Source organism: Rhipicephalus sanguineus, chromosome 1 (assembly GCF_013339695.2).
Source record: "Rhipicephalus sanguineus isolate Rsan-2018 chromosome 1, BIME_Rsan_1.4, whole genome shotgun sequence".
Lineage (NCBI taxonomy): Eukaryota > Metazoa > Arthropoda > Arachnida > Ixodida > Ixodidae > Rhipicephalus > Rhipicephalus sanguineus.
In genome coordinates, this window is record NC_051176.1 from 43,967,150 (window position 1) to 43,991,859 (window position 24,710).

The window sequence follows — 24,710 nt, forward strand, 5'->3', positions numbered from 1 at the left end:
CCAATGCCAAGATAAGTTGTCGCCGGGTATACATGTTGACTGCTCTTTCGTCTCATCAGGTTTTCTTTCTCTCCTAATCGCCCATTTGCTATTGACCATCTTTTTGTGTGTATTCTGTTACTAAGGTGCGCTTGCATTTTTTTATTCTCTCGTGTTCTTAACGATCCAACGGGCACACGTGAGAGGTTTTCATGCGGGATTCCTCTCCGTTACAATCTTACCTTGATATTACCAGTGCGTACGCGCGTGTCTGCATTGTTTAGATGTAGAGTTCATGGGATCTTGTGGTACCACTCGCAACGCTTTTCAGGTCGCGTGCAATAGTTTACTTATGTTTCTGACCCGTAAGTTATCAATCAAAAAATTGTGATTTCCGCTTAAAGGACAGCGGTAATTTATGCCAGTTATGTGTTGCGAATGCCTAAAGAATGAGAACCAACCCAACCTTATTGTTTGATGAATTTTAAAAATATCGAAGGTGGGGCAGAGGCCGCTCTGCTAAGAATTAGCCCAGGCGTATACCTACTCTTTTAGTCTAGTTGCCACTCTTAATCTCGCTTTTTTGCCGGGCCGCCTAACATTATCTCTGTTTTCATCGGGTCCATCGTTAATCCTACTTCAACGCTTCGTTCGTTTACATCCCGACTATTTTATTTTTTTCGTGATTCGTAACCGTCAGTGCTGACAAGCGCGATATCGACCGCAAAACGAAAGTAGTTAAGATAGTCTCCGTTAATCCTTATTCCTATTTTGTCCCGTTCTAGTTCTTTAAATATTTATTGTAAATGTGCAGTGAATAACATTAAATAGATTGTAACTCATCGCCTAGCTCCATTCACGATCACGATTTTCCTGCCCTTCTTCAGGAGTACGGTGGCTGTGGGATCGTTTTAGATATTGGCTACAGTATCTACAGATGTTTAGGTATTTCTTTATGGCATAATTATTCCGGAACTCTGGGGGTGGGTTCATATGTGTAAATATATTTTCGTTTATGACCCTGCAAATGTGTTGCTCCTTCATTCAGACGCATGCGTTGTTGGTGCAGCAGCCCTTTCATCGTTTTAATGGTGTTGGAGTCAATATTGACTTTCCTTCCTGGCCTTGCACGGTTCCACAGAATTTTGGGTCTCAATTGCACACTAAGACCCCAGTGGAGCTGTCGTTCTAATTACGAAGTATTTTCCGAATACGGCACCAATGGTAGTCGATGAACGCCGTTGGGCCGCATATAGGCTATTTTAGCGCACTGCTGACTTACAGTGCAGTAACTATACAGTAATACCGAAATGCCATGGTCGGCACGCAGCCGCTTTACATGATAACACGTGTATCGGCCTTTCTAATAAAGTTAATATACGTATCTAAACGAGCTACGTGCAGACCACGACGGAACAGTATTACCGTACTTACCCCACGGTAAACCACCACTGCTAAAACACCATAATAGCGGGTGCAAACGGTCACACCGGTGGCTTCCCGACGTCGGCGGGGCAGACACCACGGCAGCATCGGCTAGATTGTATAGGCCCAATGACGACTTGACATCATCAGCTGAATAACGGAAAGCCCGTCTCGGACCGATGCTAGGTAGCCTACATCGGCCCAACACCGGCAGTCCCAGAATGGCCCAACGCTGGCTAGCAGACATCGGGTGAGTGAAAGTAGCGCGAGCGTGATTTGCCGACCTGGGGCCAATATTGCTGCCGACATTTGCCGAAGTTGGGCCGAGATCGGTCCAATGCCGGCGTGCTGCCTGGGTATGCACTGTAGAGCGGAGGTTGCACGGGATATCTTCGTCGATGGGCGTCGCTTAGCTACCGCGCATGCGTGGCTTGGCCAGGTGGTGTGGTATTTGGTCGCGATGCTTCCTTCCTCTTTCTTTCTATTTTCTCCCTCTCTTTGTGCCGATGTATATAAACTGGCTTGGGACGCTATGCGCGGCGTCTCCATAGCTGAGCACGGCTTTGCATGACGTCACGCCAACTGTGTTCTTTGCGTCCCATGGCGTTAAACTGCCGTGGGACGCTATGCGCGGTGTCTCCATCGGCCGCTATGCGCGGCGGTCTCCGTCGCAGAGCGCGTGCTGTGTTTGGTGATTGCTAGGCGACGGCGCGGCGAGTTTGTTGCAACACCACTGCCGTCTGTTTGACTAACAGCTTCGCTGTTAAAGAAAAAAAAGTAAAGTACCTTGCGTTTTCAACAGTCTAACAGTGAACATGCTAACTGAGAATGTATGAAGCAGTGTTGCGGAATGGGCGCCTCCATTCCACTCCCATTACATTCCAGGGAATTAGAACTTGCCGCGATTTCATTCCTTTCAATTCCTTGGAATGAAAAAACTTAGCCCATTCCCACTCCGGGAATAGCCGGGCAGTTCAATACCACTCCTGTAATTCCTCACTCAACCGAGAAGACGCTGTTGCCTCGCGGCAGCTTCAGACAAATTCATTCCCCTGCCTTTACATCCTTCATCTCTTCCACCCCCCACAATATCCCTCATACTGCCCCTATTGTGGAGCGAAGCCCACGGTGTTTCACTGCACCTGGGAATGTCCACAACCACCGGGCTGCCGCCCTATTCCATCACCCTCACAATCCTCCTGGGAGACTGCGCAGACCAGCTCAGAGCCGCAGGAGCAGCGTCGGCTGATCCAGCGGGCACGTGGTGTGGCGCGAGCCAATGGGGCCCTGAACTAAGGGCTCCACCCAACGAGGATAATCCTTGAGGCCTTCACAAATAAAAGCTTTCTCTCTCTCTTTTCTCGACGTAGGAGAGGCACCTTGATAGTTTTAATGAGTTAAGAATGAACGCCCCATAAAGCTGATGTCATCAGATGCATTAAAAACTGCCAAAGTATGCAAAACACGTTACCAAAGTCGAGGGATAGTAGCTTGCTGACATATCTCGTGCAGTACAATCAACCAATAATTCCAATAGGGGCAGTTTTCCCGCTACCTATAGTAATTGCATGGTCAGCATGTTTGAACTAATGGTGATGTTTCAATATTGTTTAGGCTTAAATGTATTAGTGCTAAAATGACGACATAGCGTATTTTTATTATGACAAAAGTAGTGTTCAAGAGGAATAAGCAATTTTGCCACGTGTCGGGAGCGGTCTTGAATAAGGAGAAAACTAAGATTTCGTTAAGGGGGAACAAAACGCTCTAGATCTGCCGGTATTAGTTGGAACACTGCTCCGCTGACGCATCTTGTGCCTTTGCATCGAATACGGAACACTAGGCCACACTGCTCGTCAGCACTCACGCTTGTCAAGTGCGCCTAGCAAGCATGGATGGGGTGAGGAGAACTTTCTACATTCGCCTGTGCGCATGTATGCAATGTCTTCCGCCGCCGTAGTTCCGCACGACTGATACGAACGGCATAGAACCGCGTTTACGAGAAGAATACACTCTAAGAAAAAAGGACTAAAAGGGGTAGGGAGGTTAGTCCTTTTGGGGATCAACTGATTCGCCGCAACCAATAGTCCTTTTGGGGATGAACTGCAAGGGGATAAACAGTTAGTCCTTGAAGGATTAACTGCAAGAGGACTAACGGTTGCTCCTGTAAGGAGTAACAGTTGATTTTCGGAAATGGTCCCTGAAGGAGCAAATGCTACTCTTGCAAGGACTAACAGTCGGTTTTTGGAAATGGTCCCTGAAGGAGCAAATGTTGCTCCTTTAAGGAGTATTGGTTGATCCTCAGAAATGATCCTTGGGAGAGCAAATCGCTCTTCCCAATTGTAAAAAATGGTGGCGAAGTTCCTGCGCTTTTAGAAACGGACATTTCACGAAAACATGCCAATTAAATAGTGCTTTAGAAGTGGTACCCAACTTATATGTATTAACTGCTATTAATGCATTCAGTGAGCGCTTGAAAGCAATAATGCTGATCATTCGAATTCACTTTGCCGAACTTAAGAGAAATTGTGTACACCGGCTTCAAGACTTGCCCTAGCGAGAATAGTTAGTTGCGTGCCCTGATCTTTCAATCCTTTAAAACACTTCGAATCCTATGAACAAGGTAAAAACTTCGTGAGAAGTGGCAAACCACAACACGGGAACACAAGTCACATGAATGACACCAAACACACACACACATGCACAGTGATTCAGGTTACACACGGTTTTGATTTCTTGATTGTGTAAGTTGCAGACAACCTACAGTGTTCTATCAAGTAATCAAGGAAGAAAGGAAAACACGATTTATTAACATCAATCTTTATTTTTAGGAAAACACCAAAAAGGAACGAATGCCATCATTTAGTTGGTGTAGGGCCTGTTCCCGAATTACTAGGGCGAGTCCTACCTGGAAGAAATACAAAAAAGAAAATTTTGTTACAAAATAAAGCAGCTAGAAGGGAACGACTTAATCACGTAAGCCCCAATAATTGCAAAGTCGCATGCTCAAAAACATGCGACGCACAATGCTTTTTTATCTTCATAATATTTATAATACAATGTACCAAAGCAATGAAAATAACAAACTCACCTTCAAAATTAGCAGAGGGACGTTGTTTGCAGAGCCAGTAAATCCAGAAATTGTTCATCACACCTCGATGTGATGGCGTCCATCTCTGAAGCATTGCAGAAAGGAAGCTGCGATGGAGTCTTGCATGTTAGCTGAGGTGTCCATTTTTCCGCAGGAAAGTTACGATGCTGGGTCCAATAAACAGCCGGTACACAGAAACAAACGCGCATACGCGTCCACAATGGCGGCACATGCAGCTAGGTATGTTCTTCACAGCTGCGTTGATAGTCTGCGTAAATAGCGGCACTCGCTGACCCCGAAACAAGAGCAAGATAGATCACAAGTGACAAATACGACCCGCACTCGACACTCCGGCGAGCGATACTGAAGAGGAAAGAGTGCGGCGCGGAAGGATACCCAACATAAGCGCTGAAACGTCCGTCAGATTTACACGATTGTCACCGCCAGTGAATATTGGGAAGCTTATTGGTGAACTAAGTTTCAAGTCCTCATGATTGATGACGCAATATTAACACCCTACAAATTAAATTAATCTTTTCTCGCGTTATTTTCTTGATCGCAGCAGTAACCCGGGCGACGCGCCGATGCTTTGTTGTCATCTGTGCAGTGGGCATTTGGAACATGCGTTCGCCAAATTCCTCACCCCTCAGGTCACCGCCGCCTGCAACCCGCACCTCGAAGGATTAGAAAGGAGGGCTTCGGAACAATAGGGCGCACCTGGCCGAGAGCTAAACTCATGACCTTTGAAAGAGGCATTTGTGGGATCTACGGTGACTGTCTCGCGTTCGATGCTGAGCCTTTCTGCAAACAAAGGCCACAGAAAAAACGTCTTCCCTTCAACCTCTACCCGCGGGAGTAAATGCAACCGTTCGTCCCCCCATTAGTCTTTTCCGAGGCATGTCTAGTCCTCCGAATTTCCACACGACACGCACTTCGCGACAGTTGGTCCCCTCGCGGACTATCGACACGATTTGAGGACTAAAGCTGACTTTACGCCCCCTTCAGCCGGTTTTTTTCTTAGAGTGTACAGACAAACTTCGGAGCAACACAGTCTATATAATGATAGAAGTGTAGTAGGCGCGTTGCTTGTAAACGTGCCGTGCTTGTAATCAGCCAAGCCATTTTAAAATACTGCTTTATTGTTGAATTCGAGACTTTGACTTACTAATGTTTGAAGTTTGAAAAACAGAGCGTGGGCGAGAACGTGCTTTATTTTCAGAAAAAGATGTAGTTCCATTCTCATTCTGTTCCGTGCAAAATGCGCTTAATTCCATTTTGACACGTTATTGCTTCAACTAGAGACGTTCTTAAGACCCAAGATAAACTAAAACCCGTCTGTGAATTTCTGGTTCAGAATGATTTGCGCTTAGCTGTGGCTGACAAAGAAGGCTTTTTTGTAATTCTTGACAGAGGGGCATTTTGTGAAAAGGGTGCTTCAGCGATGAAAAAGAATTTTGTACCATCCCGGGAAGAAGGCAAGAATGTCGTGAAAACAGCGCAGGCTGTCCTAAATGATATGTGTTTACATGATCTGCCATCTCAGGTGAAAAGGGCGAAAAAACTGGAGTTGGAGGTGTTCTTTTCAATCAAGACACACAAGCCTGACTTACCGTTTAGGGCTATTGTTTCTGAGCGGGATACCTGGCAAAAAGTGGTGTCCAGTTATTTGCAGAGGAACTTGGAAGGCCTTACTGTGGATGATCCTTATCGTCTAAAAAATTCAATGCAATTGGCAAAGTTTTTTTTTTTCAGAATGTAATCCATGTCGTAGTTATGCCTTCAGCATTGACATTCAGGAATTGTTCTACTCCATACCTCACGATAAAATGATGGTGACCGTAAAGGACTGCATTACTATCCAAAATGACGAAATTGAATTTTTGCGAAAAATCCCGTGTCAACGTAGCATCATTCCTGGAGCTGCTGTCGTTTTATTTAAGGTCTACCTTTGTTTCATGGGAAAGTAGGTCTTTCATCCAGCGCTCTGGAATATGTATAGGCTCATCTGTAGCGCCTATCCTTAGCGAAATATTTTTGAGTAAATTTGACAAAGGAATTGAGCAGCACATTTCTGGAATTGTTAAACATATCTTCAGGTATGTGGATGACTTCCTAATATTCACACATGGCATTGATCCTTCCCGAGAAGTAGTGAACGTGTTAAAGGTGTTTAAGGAAAGTAGCATGGGCCTTGAGTTCACTACCAAGCAGCCTAAAAATAAAGAGTTGCAATTCTTGGATTTAAAATTGAAACTTGGTGGGGAACACATCTGCTGGTGTTACCAACCAAGAAGCGCTAAGCCAGTACTAGATTACGCGTCTGGGCACTCAAAGTTGGTAAAGAGGGGGATAGTGAAATCTGGTATTATGTCAGCTTTGCAGAAATCGTGTGGGCACCTAATCAGTGAAAGTTTCAAGAGTCAGGTGGAAAAATTCCAAAAAGCAGGTTACCCGAAACAGTTAATTTTCTAAGTGTGCACGGTCCTAGCCAGAGAGATAAAGGGCAAAAAACAAAGATCCAGTTCGGAGACAAATAAGCGAGGGAAAATGGCTGTCATTCCATACGTACACAAGTTGGCACACAACCTAAAGCACGTTGGAAATAGATACAGCGTAGACGTGAAGTTTTCGGCAAAAACCAAACTAGCAAGCTTGTGTCCACGCGTTAATAAGCCCATAGATTCGAAAGCTTGCTCCGTAAAACACAGAAACATGTTCGTGAAGTGCGTAATGGGAGTGGTATATATGACACCTTTTTCTTGTGGAAAAGTCTACATAGGCCAGTCGGGAAGATGCGTGAACGACCGCCTTAGAGAACACCACGCATCTGTTAAGGCATCAGGCAACTCTCATCTTGCAGATCACTGTAGAAACTGCGGATGTTACCCCGTGTTTAAAGAAACAGAAATAATATTTCGGCACAAGGATCAGCTAACACGTGAGATAGTGGAATCTTGCCACATCCGAAAGAGGGGACTTGATTGTGTTAGCCAAGCTACGATTGTTCTGCACGATAAAGAATACGCGTATCTCGACACTTAGTTTTTGCAAAATACTAAATGACAAATAACAGCGACTATTATGTAATCCCGATACGAGTGGTTTCTCTTGCACCCTGTTCTGTTGCACATGCGCGATGAGCCATGTAACCGCTTTAAATACCTTTTTCTGATCAATAAAACTTCAGTTGTGAGAGCAAGCGCTGTCCTTGTCAGTCTCTTCTGTCCGTCTGTTTTTTAGTGCGCTTCAACAAAATTTTCAATTATGAATATATGGAAAGCATATGGAAAATATACGAAAAACATATGGATTCCGTATGCAAACATATGGAATTATTGGAATGGCATACGGAACATTTAAGTAGGGACACCACAGAACAACACTGAACATATATCGCTCGCGCTGCATACAATAAACACAGTAAGCGGTATATATAAACCTTTTCACAGAAGCATCCTGGAACCAGTGCACTGCAGCGGTCGAGGGTATGCTCTTAGTGTTGCCATTGTGCTTTGGGTTGTGCCATTGCTGTGTTTGTGTCGCTTCGGTTCGCATTTGTGTGAGTGTGATATGCGTTTGTCTCTGATACGAAGTGACATCATGCAGGGGCGAAGCCGGGGGGGAAAGGGTCAGTTCTCCCCCCCCCCCCCCGAAATTTTTCAATTTTGCACGTCTGTATATACACGCACACATACTGACGCACGCATACGTAAGGTAATGTTGGATCCCCCTCCCCCCACCCCCGGAAATAATCTCTGGCTACGTGTTACTGCTATCATGGAAGACGAAATGGAAGCAAATCATCTGGCCATCGCTGTGTCGTGTACGGGTCAACGAACAAGTAGCGGAAGAGCAATATTAAAGACGATAGTCTTTCTCGGGGAACTTAAACGCAGAAATTTTGGTCTGTCTGTCTCTCTGTTTGTCTGTCTGTCTGTCTGTCTGTCTATCACCCAATTCAGCCACCCGGCCAAAGTTGAACGACTGCTTACCAGGGGCGTAGCCAGAAATTTTTTTCGGGGGGGGGTTCAACCATACTTTATGTATGTTCGTGCGTGCGTTTGTATGTGTGCGTGTATATACGCGCAAGCAAAACTGAAAAATTTCGGGGGGGGTTGAACCCCCCCCCCAACCCCCCCCCCCCTTGGCTACGCCCCTGCTGCTTACCGCCCACCCAGTTTGCACTGGTACGGCTGTTCATACCTGTGAACGTTGTCGATCAAGAAGTAAATATCACAGGTGGGACCCAACCTTGATGCTGGCAAACCTTATATTTTACTTGAAAGGAACCGCCAAGGCATGGTTCAACAACAACGTGGAAGAGCTCACAAGCTGGAGCGTATGTAAGACCAAGTTACGCGAGGTGTTTGGCCAATCTGCCGGCTGCAGGCGAGCCGCCAAGAGAGAACTTGGTATGCGTGTCCAGACGTCCACGGAGTCGTACCTGGCGTATATTCAGGATGTCTTGACCTTTTGCCGTAAGGTTGATGCCAACATGGCAGAAGCTGACAAGGTAGCGCACGTGCTCAAAGGCATCGCGGACGATGCATTTAACCTCCTTGTGTTCAGAGGCTGTTCGACCGTCCAAGATGTCATCACTGAGTGCCGACACTTCGAAGAGGCTAAAAGCCGTCGCACTTGCCCACCACTTCGCCCGTCTTCCTAACACTGCTGCGACATCAACGTGTGAGGACCTTCGTATAGAGACCCAACCCACCCCCCTGTCCGGTGACATTGCCAGAATCGTTCGACGCGAAATTGAAGCTATATCGCCCGCACCCTTGAGAGCCCTGGCACCCAGTGATCCTCAGCCGACCATATCCCTCATACAGACGGTTGTGCGCCAAGAACTGGCAAACGCGGGCCTTCAGACGATCTGCTCTGTGCACCGTCCCGACGTGGTCACTCCGCCTACCTTGAGCCCCCCCTCCGCCTACTACCGCCGCCCTGCTCCGAGTAACCATGACCCAAATGCGTGGAGTACGCCTGACGACAGGCCCATTTGCTTTCGATGCGAACGAGTGGGACACATTTCGCGTCATTGCCGAAGCACTTGGACCTCTCCATCGCGGACAAGCTTCAACAACTTCCACTCATCAGCCCGTACTTCTAACCAAGTACCGCCACGCCGCGACGACTCAGCAAATTACGTCCCGACCACTACGACCACCGCCCAGTACAGCCGCTCGCCTTCCCCACGACGTAGATTTTCCCAGTCCCCTCCGCCACGTCGTTCCTCGTCCCCGTCCTACACCCGACGCTTTCCTTCGGGAAACTAACGGGTGCAGCTCCTGGAGGTGACGCTGCTGGTACGACCTGCCCTCAAATTCCTCTGTTGACGCTCCCTACCAATCGATGTTGCCTGATCGATGTTGAAGTGGACGGTATACCTGTTACAGCTTTGGTTGACACTGGCGCCCATATTTCTGTTATGAGCTCTAATATTCGTGACCGTTTAAAGGAAGTCCTCACTCCAGCCCCTTCACGTAGTGTTCGTGTTGCTGACGGCGGTGCAGCTACCGTCATTGGCGTCTGCACAGCGCGCGTTACTATTGCCGGCCACCAAACTTCCGTTCTCTTCACCGTTCTCACCCACTGCACCAATGATGTTATCCTCGGTCTTGATTTTCTGTCTGCCCATTCCGCCCTTATTGACTGTTCAGCTGGTACTGTGCAACTTGACCTGCCGTGTCCGACTGATCCGCCCACTGTCGCCCAAGGTCGTCTGTGCTCTGCTGAACATGCCCGTTTGTCACCGCAAACAGTGACGTGCATCGCCGTAGCGCCCTAGCCACCTGTACCTGATGGCGACTATGTGCTCGCGCCCATCCATTCTCTTGACGCACAGTGTTACGTTTCCGCACACTGTTATTCACTTACGTGAAAACCGTGCTTGCATTCCTGTGCTCAATTTTGCTCTGTGTCCACAAGTGCTCCCACGCGGAATTGCCCTCGCCTTGCTGACGCCCTCTGACGAATGCGTTATCTCAGCTTTGTCCCCCTATGATGTTGCTCCCTCCAACTACAAGCCTGTCCGGTCTTCTCTAGCAAGTCCGTCTCCTGATGTGGAAAAAATGATCGCGCCAGACCTTTTGCCCCACCAAGCTGACGCGTTCTTTTGCCTCCTTCAATCATACTGGGACGTATTTGACTTTTGTGACCGTCTATTAGGGCAAACCTATGCTGTGAAGCACCGCATTAACACCGGCGATGCCTCTCCGGTCCATCGAAGGCCATACCGCGTATCTCCAACTGAGCGCCACATAATTCAAAAGGAAGTCGACAAGATGCTCGCCAAAGACATAATTGAGCCATCCTCTAGCCCATGGGCTTCCCCTGTAGTTCTTGTCAAATAGGGACAACAGTTGGCGATTCTGCGTAGACTACCGACATCTGAACAAGATCACTAAAAAAGACGTCTACCCGCTACCGCGCATTGACGACGCGCTGGATTGCCTCCACGGCGCTAATTACTTTTCCTCCATCGACCTTCGGTCAGGATACTGGCAAATTGCTGTCGACGACATGGACCGCGAAAAGACCGCTTTTGTGACACCAGACGGCCTTTACCAGTTCAAGGTCATGCCTTTCGGGTTATGCAACGCTCCGGCCACCTTCGAGCGGATGATGGACACTCTCTTGCGTGGGTTCAAGTGGTCAATTTGCCTGTGTTACCTTGACGACGTTATAGTCTTTTCCCCGACCTTTGAAACTCATATCGAACGTCTTTCCTCCATCCTTTCTGTTTTTCGCAATGCCGGTCTCCAACTGAACTCATCAAAGTGTCACTTCGGACGACAACAACTAACCATGTTGGGCCATCTTGTCGGGCCATCTTGTCGACTCCTCTGGCGTACGCCCTGATCCTGATAAAGTTCGAGCCGTGCAGACCTTCCCCGTCCCTACCTGCATGAAGGATGTCCAGCAGCTTTCTCGGTCTCTGCTCGTACTTTCGACGTTTTGTGAACAATTTTGCGGACGTCGCACGCCCTCTCACCGACTTACTGAAGAAACACGTCCCGTTCTCCTGGGGCACTGCGCAGGCTACGGCGTTCTCTACACTCATCAAGGTGCTAACCACACCACCTATTCTGGCTCATTTCGACGTTTCCGCCCCAACAGAAGTCCGCACCGACGCCAGCGGCCACGGAATCGGTGCTGTATTGGTCCAGCATCAAACCGGGTGCGCCCGTGTTATTGCCTACGCCAGCCGTCTCCTCTCCGCAGCCGAACAGAACTACTCAATCACCGAAAGGGAGTGTCTTGCACTCGTTTGGGCGTTAGGCAAATTTCGGCCCTACTTACATGGTCGACATTTCACCGTCACAACCGATCACCACGCACTCTGTTGGCTCTCGTCTTTGAAGGATCCCACTGGGCGTCTTGGTCGCTGAGCACTCCGACTCCAAGAATATAACTACTCCGTGTGTTACAAATCTGGCCGCTTACACCATGAGGCTGACTGCTTGTCCCGCAATCCAGTGGACCCTCCTGAGGATTTGGATGAAGCGCCACCATGTGTACTCTCCATCTCCGCTTTAAGCAACATCCGTGATGAACAGCGTCGAGACCCCGTCTTATGTGACATAATTGAGAAGCTTAATTCTCCGACACCCGATCCGTCTACCCGACTGTTTGTGCTTAAGGACGGCACATTGTACCGTCACAACGTCCACACCAATGGACGCGAACTGCTCCTTGTCGTACCTTCTCATCCACGTGCGAGCGTTATCGGCCAGCTACATGACGCCCCCACCGCCGGTCACCTTGGTGTTTCTCGGACGTACGACCGTGTACAACGTCGATTTTACTGGCCCTGCCTTCATCGTTCTGTCCGCCGCTACGTCGCCGCATGCGACCAGTGCCAACGCCGGAAGAAACCGCCTATGAGCCCCGCCGGACTCCTCCAGCCACTTGATATTCCCTTTGACCCGTTCTTCCGAGTTGGCCTGGACCTCCTAGGCTCTTTTCCTGCATCTATTTCCGGAAACAAGTGGATAGCTGTCGCGACGGATTACACAACCCGGTACGCCATTACACGAGCTCTACCAACCAGCTGTGCCACGGATATCGCCGATTTCCTCCTACACGACGTCGTCCTTCATCATGGTGCCCCACGCCAACTCCTCACAGATCGTGGACGCTATTTTCTCTCCAGAGTTATTGATGACCTGCTTCGCTCTTGCGAAACGAAACATAAATTTACGACGGCCTACGACCCACAAACTAATGGACTTACTGAACGTTTCAACCGGACTTTAACTGATATGCTCTCTATGTACATCTCCTCCGACCATCATGACTGGGACGTTGCATTGCCCTTTGTTACATTTGCATATAATTCCTCACGCCACGATACCGCTGGCTTTTCACCTTTCTATCTTTTGTTTGGCCGCGACCCAACTTTACCTTTTGACACCATCTTTCCGGCAGCCGTCGATGCGCCGACTGAATACGCCCGTGATGCTATCACCAGAGCTCGCGAAGCACGAGAAGTCGCTCGTCAGCGCATTTTAGCTTCGCAAGACCACCAGAGGCAGCGTTACGACGCCCATCATCGCGACGTTTCTTTTAGCCCGGGTTCACTTGTGCTGTTGTGGACCCCGACTCGGCGTGTTAGACTTTCCGAAAAACTGCTTTCCCGATACTCGGGCCCATATCGTGTATTGCGCCAGGCGACCGATGCCACCTATGAGATAGGCCCCCTCGAGTCTACATCTGCCTCCGTTTCGCTGCCTACGGACACTGTTCATGTGTCCCGCCTTAAGCTCTACCGCTCAGCAACACCATAGAAAGCACCGAGACGGTGCTTCACCACCCGGGGGTCATGTTACAAGAATGTTTCACACTGCCGAAGCAAGGAAGGCACCAAAGAAGACGACGTGATGTTGCTGTGTGCGGCACGCTCTCCGCCATCTTGTCTAACGCTTAAGCGTTGTGTAAATATATTGTAAATACGCTCTACTTCACTGTGTGCCTTCACGTAATAATACGTAATTCTAAAGACCCTAGTTTCTTAAGTTGCGCTGAAAAGCGGCTGCGCTGAAAATGCGACGCGCCGACGAAAGCCCTCTGCCACGGAGGAAGGAAAGAACTTTCCTCATCTGTGCCCTCTGCACAAGCTCGTTTCCCGACGTATTGCCAGATAGCGCCCATATCTCAAGCAGCGTAGAATTACTGCATGTGCTACCTTTAGGTAGCAGAGTTGCGCATCTGTCTTCCGAACGCCGCTAGCAACCATGCGTTGCGGAGAAGCTGACGCTGGGGCCAAGTCTTTAATTTCTCGATGGCGCCGCTGCAGCGAACTGGATTGACGCTAGTTATTCACATTAAAGTAAATCACCGGTCTTCGACACGCCAAACATGTCGACCAGTTGACCCGGTAGGCATGTCGCCCGCAAAAACGGAGTGAGTCTTCACGACATAGCCATGGTTGCTAGCCAGACCTATGCGCAACTCTGCTACCCAAAGGTAGCATATACAGTAACTCTAACGCAGTAACAGCCGTTAAAGTGCCCCAGCTCCTCGGTAATTTTTAGAGTTTTTCTAAGTTGTGAATTCTAAAAGAAAATTTGTGCTCTTGGCATTATTGGCATGTCATTCGTGGTCAGCCAGGAGTTTGTTTGTGTCTTATGACGATGCAAGTTTTAGTTAGAAAGGAAGATTGCGTCTATCTTCAGTATGTGACCCGTGAACATGAAGCCTAACGGTGTGTTTTGTCTTGGCTTGTCTTTTTTGAGCAGAGCTGTGCGTGTTACGGCGTGACGCTGTGCAAGAGAACTCGATTCAGAAGAAGGTCGAGTGGCAATGAGTTTGTGTCTTAAAGTAATTTTGAACGACGAGTTAGATGTTGCCGCTGTTCGATGCTCCGTTCTTGCCGCTGTTGGCGCTTCAAAAACCGAACGTTGACGATCTCAAAAACTTACTTTGTAATCATTGAAAGTTATCCTGTTAACTTGGCACATTAAAGTGACATCTGTGGCACCTATGCTTGGAGGCTTATGGTTACAACACAGTTATATCGCTGTGCGGCGTCGGCCAGATGGTGGCACTGCATTCTACTCCGTCTGCCAAGGACCGCGTGCCAGACACCATTGACACTACGTCGGCGCGAGAGTTGCATGAATTGGGAACTCCACCCGAGTAGCAGAGAGTTCGCAGTCTCTTTTACTCTGCCTTCAAGGAAAGAGCAAGTTCCGCGGATAACTCTGCACTACTCCCTCGCGGAGTTAAAGATCTCTGCCGAGAGTAATACAGTTGCTCTGCTCTTGCAGTACTCCCTCTGCATCTGTGACTGAAGGACAAGCAGGAATTTACCGCAAGGGCTTCTGTATGGCGCGATTTGCCGTACGATTACCATAACTGTCGCCAAACACTCACAGCTGACACTTGTCATTCATCAGGATATTGCAGCGCGAGGGACTGCGCTTGGCTGTTCTCAGTAACTGGCTGTCGTAGAGGGGGATGCAATTGGAGCGGTGGTTGACAACTGACTATTAAATTCCTACCGATCGCAGCTGCTATAGTTTGACAGCACCGAGAAGCTTGTGCAGGTGGAGCTGTCACTCAGAGACGTTAGATACGAATGGTGCGGCGTGGTCACGATTCAGCTGAGCGTACGCTCTTCGCGGCTTTCGTTCTCCGCGCTGACGGAAGCGCGTGGCTTGCACGACGTCCCACTGGTACTCGCTAATAAGTTACGAGAAGAGTGACAAGCTCGGTTGGGTTCCGGTTTGGCTCTTGCATTTTTTTTTGTTCATTTATAAATATTTTGCAATTTGTTAAGCATCTTTACTGTCGCGCGTCACAAAAAGCGTATCAGGAACAGAATTGTCATTACAGTAATGCTTTTTAAATATAGCTGGAGTTTGACTTCCCGTACTTTGCTCCTCTTTCACTAATCATATTAGCCTGAGTGAGTATACCCTCGACACATTTTCCTGCGTTCACATCTAACGCAGTACAGCTTTCAAAGCCTATGGTAAGCATTCTACTACGCTTTATAGTGACCACTGCATTACTTCTGCCATTTTGAGCGTATCTATCTATCTATCTATCTATCTATCTATCTATCTATCTATCTATCTATCTATCTATCTATCTATCTATCTATCTATCTATCTATCTATCTATCTATCTATCTATCTATCTATCTATCTATCTATCTATCTATCTAGCCGCCTACGACTTCGTGCTCTCCTGGCCGTTTCCCTAATGTGATGTATACCAAAATTCGTATGGCAAAACATGACTGTATGACGAACATAAATGACAGGTCATCACATGATTATCATGATATGCATGCCATGAACAGCATGATTTACACGCCACGGTGTTGGTGCTCTTGTGGCTGTTTCATTAACTTTATCAGTACCAAAATTGGTATGGCCTAGCTGACAATAGTGTATGACAAACATAAGTGACAGGTCCTATCCTGCAAATCATGACGCGTATGTTATGTACAGCAAGATTAACATGACATGGTCTCGGGGCGCTCGCGGCCGTTTAATTAGATGGATATATAGCAAAATTGGTATGACGAGACATTTCTGTTGGTGAACATAAATGACAGGTGGTAACATAAAAATCATGACATCCGTGTCATGTACGCCATGACAGACATGCCCCGCTCATGGTGCGCTTGCGGCCGTTTCGCTCTCTTGACATGTAGCAAATTTGGTATTGCATGACATGACTGTATGAAGAACATTATTCACAGGTGGTAACATAAAAATCATGAGAAGCATGTCATGTACAGCATGATTTACATACCACGGTCATGGTGCACTCGCGGTCTTTTCGCCAGCTTGATATACACAAAAATTGGCATTTTGTGACGTGACTGTACGACAAATATAAATGACAGTTTGTATCCTGAAGATCATGACATGCATGTCATATATGGCATGATTTACATGACACTGTCTTGGTGTGCTTCCGGCCGTTTTCTGAACTGGATATAGAGCAAAACTGGTATGGCATGATATGAGTGCGTGACGAACATAAATGACAGGTCATGCATTGTATATACAAAAATGTACGTTTCATTATATAAAATATTGTGCGTGCATGCATGCATGATCAACATGGGATTTATAGTGAACTAGATGTCATGACATGAATGACTTCATTTTCCTCCAAGAGAAACAAGGCGATGTATGCAGCTCTCTGCTGGCTGCTTCGCATTACATCGGATTCCCAGAGTGCGTGGCATCTGCTGGTTTTTTTTTCTTTATGTCTTTTAGTAATCGTTGAAACCCATGTCTATAGGAGCTTACGAGAGCATTGCAACAACGTATCCCTTGTCATCGTACTTTCATACGATAGTTGAATAGTGTTAGCCACTCGGCACTCGGCACAGCAAAAATAATTGAGGCTGGTGTACGACGAGGAACCTCAAAGTTTAGGCTGTAAGTTCGGCACATTTCAAGGCAAACTGCGCGACCTCTCGAAATGGGAACATGAAAAGAGATCTTTGGTTTTCGTCCCATTGCAAAAGGTCGAGCTGTTTACCTCGAATGATGTGGAAGCGTTGTGGTAGGTTTAATCTTCGCAGTTTAGGTGCATGTTAAAACGGAGAGAAGTAGAGATAAATAATGAGGGAAAGGCAGGACGGTTGACCAAGCTGATCATGGCTGTCTACGTTGCAATAGCGAAGGCTTAAAGGGACACTGCAACGCTTTCTAAGCACGGTCAGAAAACCCTGCCGATCGGTATTCGAGGCTCCTGAGAACACGCGAGCCAAACATTATAGTGCAGCACACAGTCTGGAATTTACAGTTAATTACCAAAGTCATCTAGAAATCGCGCCCTCTTTTCTCGACAAATGATGCCATAAACCCGAATGACAGCGCCATAAGCCCAGTCATTGACCAGTTACCGCGGGCGCCACGGAAAGCCGTGACGTTCCCGCGCACTCGCTCGCCATAACAGTGAAATTAAGCCGAGCGCTTGAAGAAAAAAAAAAGGAAGTGCTCAAGATCATGACGTGCGCTGACAAACGGTCGCAGCTTCTTGCCCCCTTTTCATCTCCCTTTCAGCGCGCTCGATGGTCCGAAAGGAGAGAGAAGGAACTGAAAGCGGGCGGCAAACCCCTTTAACTGCGGTCGTACTTGACGGATTCTAAAAATTTTTGCGGCAGTCGATTTGGAGGCATTAAACTCCTTTGATAAAGCCATTCGATGATTACTAGGAAAAGTGTTGAAGGACCCCTTTAAGGCAAATTGAAAAAAAGAGTACATGACAATGAAAAAAACTGTTTACAGCACAACAGCGTACAGGGAGACTATTATTGGGCTCTTCACGAGCAATGATATCAATATTCAACGTGATTACTCTACAGCATTGCGGGAAAGCATGTGGACACAGGTCAACCGGATGTATATTCTTAAAGCACACAGATCTTCGGAGAAACGTCCTTAGACAGTGGAATCTCGTTGATAAGATTCTGCATAATACGTTTTCCGGCCTAATACATTTTTCTTTTTATACCCGGCCAACGTTCTTTGAAAATAATGCACGTTCATGCGTTTACTACAATCCCATTTCTGCCCGAAATTGAAGAACACTACCGACAAAGTGGATCTTGATCAATATACATAGAAATCCTACTTAATTCGTCAGTATACTAGCTCAAACCGCATTCCAACAAGCCACGATGTGCGCGTTGCAGGGCAGCTGAGACCGCAGCAGCGTCGGTTTTGCGACAGAAAGATTGCTGCTAGGCGCGGTCGCAGCGTTCAATGATGATGATGCGCCAGGCGAAGAATTTCAGAAGAATTCAGAATACCTTTCAGAAGAAGTTACTGCTGGACGTCGAAATGAAGCATGTGCAGCGCAAAATTCTCCAGCTACTTCAATGTGGCTGAATAGAAGCTAGTTGCTGACGCAGCATGCATATTTTCCTCCATGTTTTAACCACTTTGGTTAATACAATTTTCGCATAATACATTTTATTTTGCGGTTCCCGTAATAAAAAGACTTATTAACGACATTCCACTGTATACAGAGGGCCCTGGCGAGAGGGCGAGGCCTACAAGCAACACGCAAAGTACTTTAGCGTGGTCCTATATGTATTAACGCGATACCGTTAAACAGCTCGTTTTGCAGAAATGCCGGCGTCCGCGGCGTGGGCGTCTTTGGTTGTGAACGAAAAATCGGCGTTGTCCTTCAGTGAAAATTCGAGATAGGTGCGAATAAGGAAATAATGAAAAATATTCGTTTCGAGTGTTATCGGGGATTCGAACCTGCGACCACTCGCTCAGTGGCGCGATGCGTTCAGCCGCTCGGCCACCACGTATACGTCTTTTAGCATATTAACGGCGAGTCTTTTATATGCACTATTTAGCGTTGGTGGCACGCACATCTCGGAGGTTATTCAGCGGCTTGACAGAAAACCCGCGAGATGGCGAAAAGGGCCCACTGGCGCGCTTTCCGTGTTCTGTCGCGCCGCATGCCTGGATATAGGAGCCGGCGCGCGTCCACACTTTGGCTTTCCTTGCGGCATGGTTTAGGTGTCGACCAAGAAGCGAAGCCAGGCTAGCGATTGGGAAGGCGATACGAACACAGTCCGATTACGCTATCGCGTTCTACTCTTGGAAGTGAAGCCCAAGCGTCCTCCAATTTTTTTTTATTCCGTTGGCTGTCAGGAGTTGCAGTACTCGCATAACTAAGTACATAGTGCTTCTGATTCCCTTTTTTCTCGCTTGTCGTTCTTTTATTGTTTCTTGTTTTTGTGTGTTGCTTCAATATTAATATCATGATGATGGGATAGCCGGCTCTAATGTAAGCTGCCACCCCATGTTTTTGCATATAAATAAAAAAAAACTATGGGGCCGTATACATGTCGCTGAAGCGTGGTCGATGTGAAGTGGTGGTCGAAGCAAAGCTTCTGAACCTTCAGGTGACGAGTATGGGTGCTCTCACTCACCTTGGTAGACACCAGGGCGCAATCCAACTCAGCACGCTTGTCGAGGTGGAAGGTGGGACCAGCTAAGCAGGACCACAACTGTCGAGCCGTGGCCCGGCACTACGGCGATTCCTTGCATAGTCATGATGGTCGAGCCTGATCACCCAAAAGTCGCGCACTTCAACAAGTCGAAACAGCCACAGTTCTGTTGGTCGATCCTGTTGCGCTCGTCATGTTTCACGCGACCCGTGCATCAACGCAATACGGGCAGAAGAGCTGAACGCCATCCGCTTCCATCATGAGTACGTATTTTAGCGAAAATGTATTCACGTGTCGTTTTTCGCAGGTAATGCGCGAACACTTTCCGGGAGGCATTCTCGAGTGCAATCCGAAGGGACACCCAGTCTGGTTAGTAAACGTCGGCAGCGTAGACATCAAGGGTGAGTGTACGCACGTGTGTTTGCGTATCTTCTGACGTTGCACGAGTGACGAATTATTCGGACATTTACCGCGGCAACAGCCATAGTGCCGCTGGTGATCACAAAATGGGTACTCCCGTATAATTTCGGTCTTTAATATTACACAATAGTGAAAAATAGGCGTCTGCTATCAGAGGTGTCGGCTTCAAAGTGATGCCTGTACTTAGTGCGAACGAGAGGGCTCCCAGTCCAGTTTCTCTCATCGAACACGATGGCGAAACAGCGAGAACGATGGGAAAGCGAAGGAACAAACACAATTGCGTTCTCCCACCGTTCGCGCTGTTTCGCCATAATGCGCTGCGCACACCAGCTAGCCCTTCTAAGAACCCTTGCGCAATTCGCCGTGTTCGTTTGCTCGCAGTGCATCGGCGGCTGCCCGTTGGTTCAGGGCTCACCATCGCGCTGGATATTGGACCGTCGTCGTAAAATGTATCAAAAGACACAATTTAACAGCCATTTTCTGTAAAACAAATTCTACGCGACGTTTATTTCGCCTGCGCCGACGCAACGCTCACTGCGGCCGCCGCCCGACCGCCGCCCGGCAGTCGGCGCAGCGAAGCCATGTTTTAACAGCGAAGTTATTTAAGCCGGTAGTAAAATGTCGACCCTTCAGCAAAACCGTTATCACCGTGAACGAGTATGTGCCACAGAATTTGGGCAGTTTCCGGTATTCACCGCTACGGCGTGGCCTGTGATAAACCTGACAGAAGAGAGAACAACTACGGAGAAAGGGGGAAAGAAAGAAAGAAAGAAAGAAAGAAAGAAAGAAAGAAAGAAAGAAAGAAAGAAAGAAAGAAAGAAAGAAAGAAAGAAAGAAAGAAAGAAAGAAAGGAAGAAAGAGAATCAAACAGACAGCCTGAAAGAAAGATATAAAAAAAAGAAAAATTCTTGCCGAAAAAAAAATTCTTCACGAGGCGGCATTCGAACACGCATACCCTTGATCCGAAGGAGAGCGTCCTAACCACTCGGCTATCCAGGCACGCTACCAGAGCTTAGCATAACCTTGTATAGTATAGTGTAGCAAGAAGGTGGGAAAGGGAAGTGAGCGTGAGGAGGAGTGATGTGATGGGGAGGAGGAGGGGAAAGAGTAAAGCGTAGCACAGAAAGAATGAGAAAGAGAAATAGAGAGAAAGAAATGCCGACAGAAAAAGAAAGGCAGAGAGAACACGTGTCGTTTAAAAATAAATATAAAGAGAAAAATTCTTGCCGAAAGAAAATTTTTCACGAGGTTCCCGATCGTGTACTTAGAAAGTGCTTACTGCCGAGGAGAAAGCCGCGCATCTCGAAGCTAAAGGTGTCGCTCGAAATGGAATACGAGCGGCGACGGGCACGCCTGCGCTGTGCCAAGCTTTGCGCGACTTAGTGCAAACATTAATTTTTTAGGGGCGAAGCTCCTTATAGCGGCACCCGTTCGTCCCTCGTAGCGTAGTATGTAACCAGTCTTACGCTTTGACCTGCAAGGTGGTGCCGGTGGGAGATTTCTCCTGTGCGTTGTTGAACAATAAAAAATTCGCAGCGTTAGCTAAAAGCCGACTTCTTCTGTCTCTCATTCCCATTAGCAGCCATTGCTTACCTCCAAGGTAGTGCCTGGTGAGATTTCTCCTGTGCGTGATTAAACTATAAAAATTTTGTTCAAAACGCCGTTGATTGATGAAATAAACCAACAAAAGACGCCAGATGTTTTGTAAAAGCAAAACGAAAGAACGCCAGATGTTTCTAAAGCAAAACGAAAAGACGCCAGCTGCTTAACGAAAGACGCCAGATGTTTTCTAAGCAATGGTTTTCTAAACAATGAAAATTCACAGCGTACATGTAAAATTAAAGTGCGCTGCAAGTCGTCATAACTCATCGAACCTTTAGTATAAACGCGCCCGATCTCACGTCGGTGATGATGTACTGGGCAGAATTCACGGAAGATTCACGGTTTACCGATGAACCTCCGCAGCTTCGCCCACTCATCATCATTCACTCCGTGGATATGCTGTGGTTTTTTTTGTTACTTTTATTTTACTGGGAAGCTGTTTATGCGGGCCCTGTGCTGTCGGCATCGTTGACGCAGTCACGCTAAGAAAGGTCACGCGTACATGGTAGAGAGGAGGAGGTCAGATGAGAGGAGAGGGAAAGGGGTCATGTAATGAACTTTGCGTAAGGCGGGGGATTCAAAGAGTCGTCTGAAAGAGGGGTCACGTGGTGAACCTTACGTAAGGCGGGCGATTGAAACAGTGGACTGAGAGGGGAGCTGTTGCCCCTGAAATGGCAGACCGTAGAAAGGGGGTGACAGGAGAAGACTTAGCGCAAGGAGAGTAACCCACGCCGACCTGTGCCTTTAATTGGAAATAAATACCTGACTTAGCTTAAATAAGGAAACAGCTTCTATATCATGACGACCACGTACTCCAATTACATTGTACCTGATGTTGCATTTTACATTCACTCACTTTGTGTCCGCGAAATAGATCACGCAGTGGTGTTATAATGTCCTGTCTTTGTTGCTTATCGGTGCATTTCCTTGTGTTGTTCATCTTATATTGTATTACTGCTTTCCACTGTGTGAAACGTCCTTTATGCCTTCTTTGACGTGGCTGGGATACCGCCAAGGTGTTTGTTGTAGGCGTCCACGGCGTTGTCAAGCTATCGAAAAATACCTTTTACGGCGGGCTCCTCGGCTATCGTGTTTTGTTTAGATGGCGAACATAACCCGAATTGAACTAAGAAATGACTTGTAAGTGACCTCGCGAAGCGAAAGAAGAAACTTGAAGGGACCGGGCCAACGGGACCACAGTTGCGCTGTGCGACGGCTTTCAAGGCGTCGAACTTCCTAGACTTTTTTTTTTCGCTTCGAAGTTTTAGCCAGTGGCTCCTATAGAACCCACAGATCACAACAGCTCACTTTTGTCACTGCTAAAAGGCTCTTCGCAATTCGCCACATTTACCCGAGGTATCTGCGGCATCTAGGCGGAAGATTGCACTATTAGGGGCACAGCCGCTCTAGGGGGGAGAAGAACGCGAGACAGCCAGCTCACTGTGTCGGCAGCCGGACGCTGGTGCAAGTTACGCAGGCCTGTGCTCGCACCTTCTATTAGTGCTAGGGTTTCTTTTTATTCGATACTTGGGAACGCAAAATAATTGTGCAAATGAACACCATACATCATCATACAAATAAATTGTGGGGTCAAGGCACCAGTGTTCTGGCCTTCACTATGGCGTACAACTTACTCGACGGTCTTTTGTGCTAGCGTAGCAGGGTCGAGCAGCACAGCGCAGCAGCAGACGATCCGATGGGCGCGCTGTTAGTGCCGCCTTTGGTGTTTTTCATGCCGTTCTTTTGCACACGACACGCAACGGCCCGCTTTTAGTTCCTGGTTGACGCATCGTTCATCCGCTGGTTTAAGAGCTGCGTTTCATCCAACTTTACCCGATTTAATCTTAGACTGTAGACGTGACGTTACCCAACTGTCTAATATTGGCATGAACCCCCGTGGTCAGCGATATAATGCGCTAGTGCACAAATTCCACAGGAAAATGAAGAGCGCATAACGGGTCTAGGGACGCTGTGCCGTAGAGAACAAAGACGACAAAAAGACAAAGGAAAGCTCAGACTGAAGTTTTATTATTAACAGCGGTTATACAGATGAAGAAAAGAGTAAGCAAGTTAGCGGCGAAAAACCGGTCATGGACACCCACATGCACGAGGCTCATGGGAAGGCTCATTGGCGCGCTATCTGCCAGGAACTGTAGCCATTTATCCAAGAGAGCAATGGGCGGTTCGCTGACGCAGGCGTCTGGTCCCCGCAATTTGCTCGGCTTCAATGATTAGTGAAAATTCAGCGGCAAAGGACTTATGTCGGCGAAATTGGTACAACGGGGAACCTCCTGAGAGCGCCAAAGCCTGGACAGGCATCCTAAGTTCATTTCATCCCAAAATAGGATATCCATAGCTTCTTCCATCCAAAAATAGGGTACAAGTACAAATAGCGCGCTGCTGTGCTCGGTCATGATATTGGATAACATTATCAGAGATGGTAGAGCGCAGTGCCAAGGACTGTTGGAGTGGAATGACCCTCTTTCATTTGCGTGTGCAGGTTTTCTGCAGGTGCTGTCTCCGGCCGACATTCGCCAGCACTGTATGTATATTCTTGAACTGCAAGAGAAGATGAAACGTGAAACTTCGCGTAAGGTGACTAACTCTCCACTTTCTTTCTTTAAGTATATACACAGCTGAAGAAAAGCACGACAAATGTACAAAACACAACGCGGTGGTCGAGTGGTTATGGCGCTCGACTGCTGACCTGAAGGTCGCGGGATCGAAACCCGGCTGCGGCGGCCGCATTTCGATGGAGGCAAAACGCAGGGGGTGGAGGTGTTAAATTTAGGTGCACGTTAAAGACACCCAGGTGGTCGAAATTTCTGGAGCACTTCACTACGACGTCTCTCATAATCATGTATGGAGGAATTGTGACGTAAAGCCCCACTAATTATTATTGTTATTATTAACACTTTTATCCCTTTCAGCCCTGTATTTTTTATTTTGGTCGGAGACTTTTTTATGCGTGTTTTCTTAATAGCTAGGGTCTCAGGGACCAAAAACGAAAAATTGACCCAGTGGTGCAAGTATTATAGGAGTTACAGACATTGCATCAAATTAGGTCATCAGGGCTCAGCGGTTGTGAAATGAGAAAAAATAGTCTCTTTTTTCCTGCTACTCACTCGAGTACACAAAATGTGAACCACGTCTTATTTTTAAGTGTTATACTCATCGAAACAGCTTCGGTACGTCGACCCGAAAATGGCGCTTACCCACCTCAGCGTACCCGCCTCGACGTCATCCACG

At 47.5% G+C, this 24,710-nt stretch overlaps 2 protein-coding genes across 3 annotated transcripts in view; one reads left to right on the plus strand and one right to left on the minus strand.

Moving 5' to 3' along the window:
• LOC119390824 (nascent polypeptide-associated complex subunit alpha, muscle-specific form) overlaps window positions 1–24,710 on the minus strand; it is a 671,315-nt gene that overhangs the window by 252,446 nt on the left and 394,159 nt on the right. The window lies entirely within an intron of this gene.
• LOC119390816 (SEC14-like protein 2) overlaps window positions 1–24,710 on the plus strand; it is an 80,169-nt gene that overhangs the window by 6,217 nt on the left and 49,242 nt on the right. Inside the window, exons 3-4 of the mRNA XM_037658522.2 lie at window positions 19,747–19,840; window positions 23,962–24,056. Of these exons, the coding sequence (XP_037514450.1) occupies window positions 19,747–19,840; window positions 23,962–24,056 (189 nt within the window). The remainder of the gene's footprint in view (window positions 1–19,746; window positions 19,841–23,961; window positions 24,057–24,710) is intronic.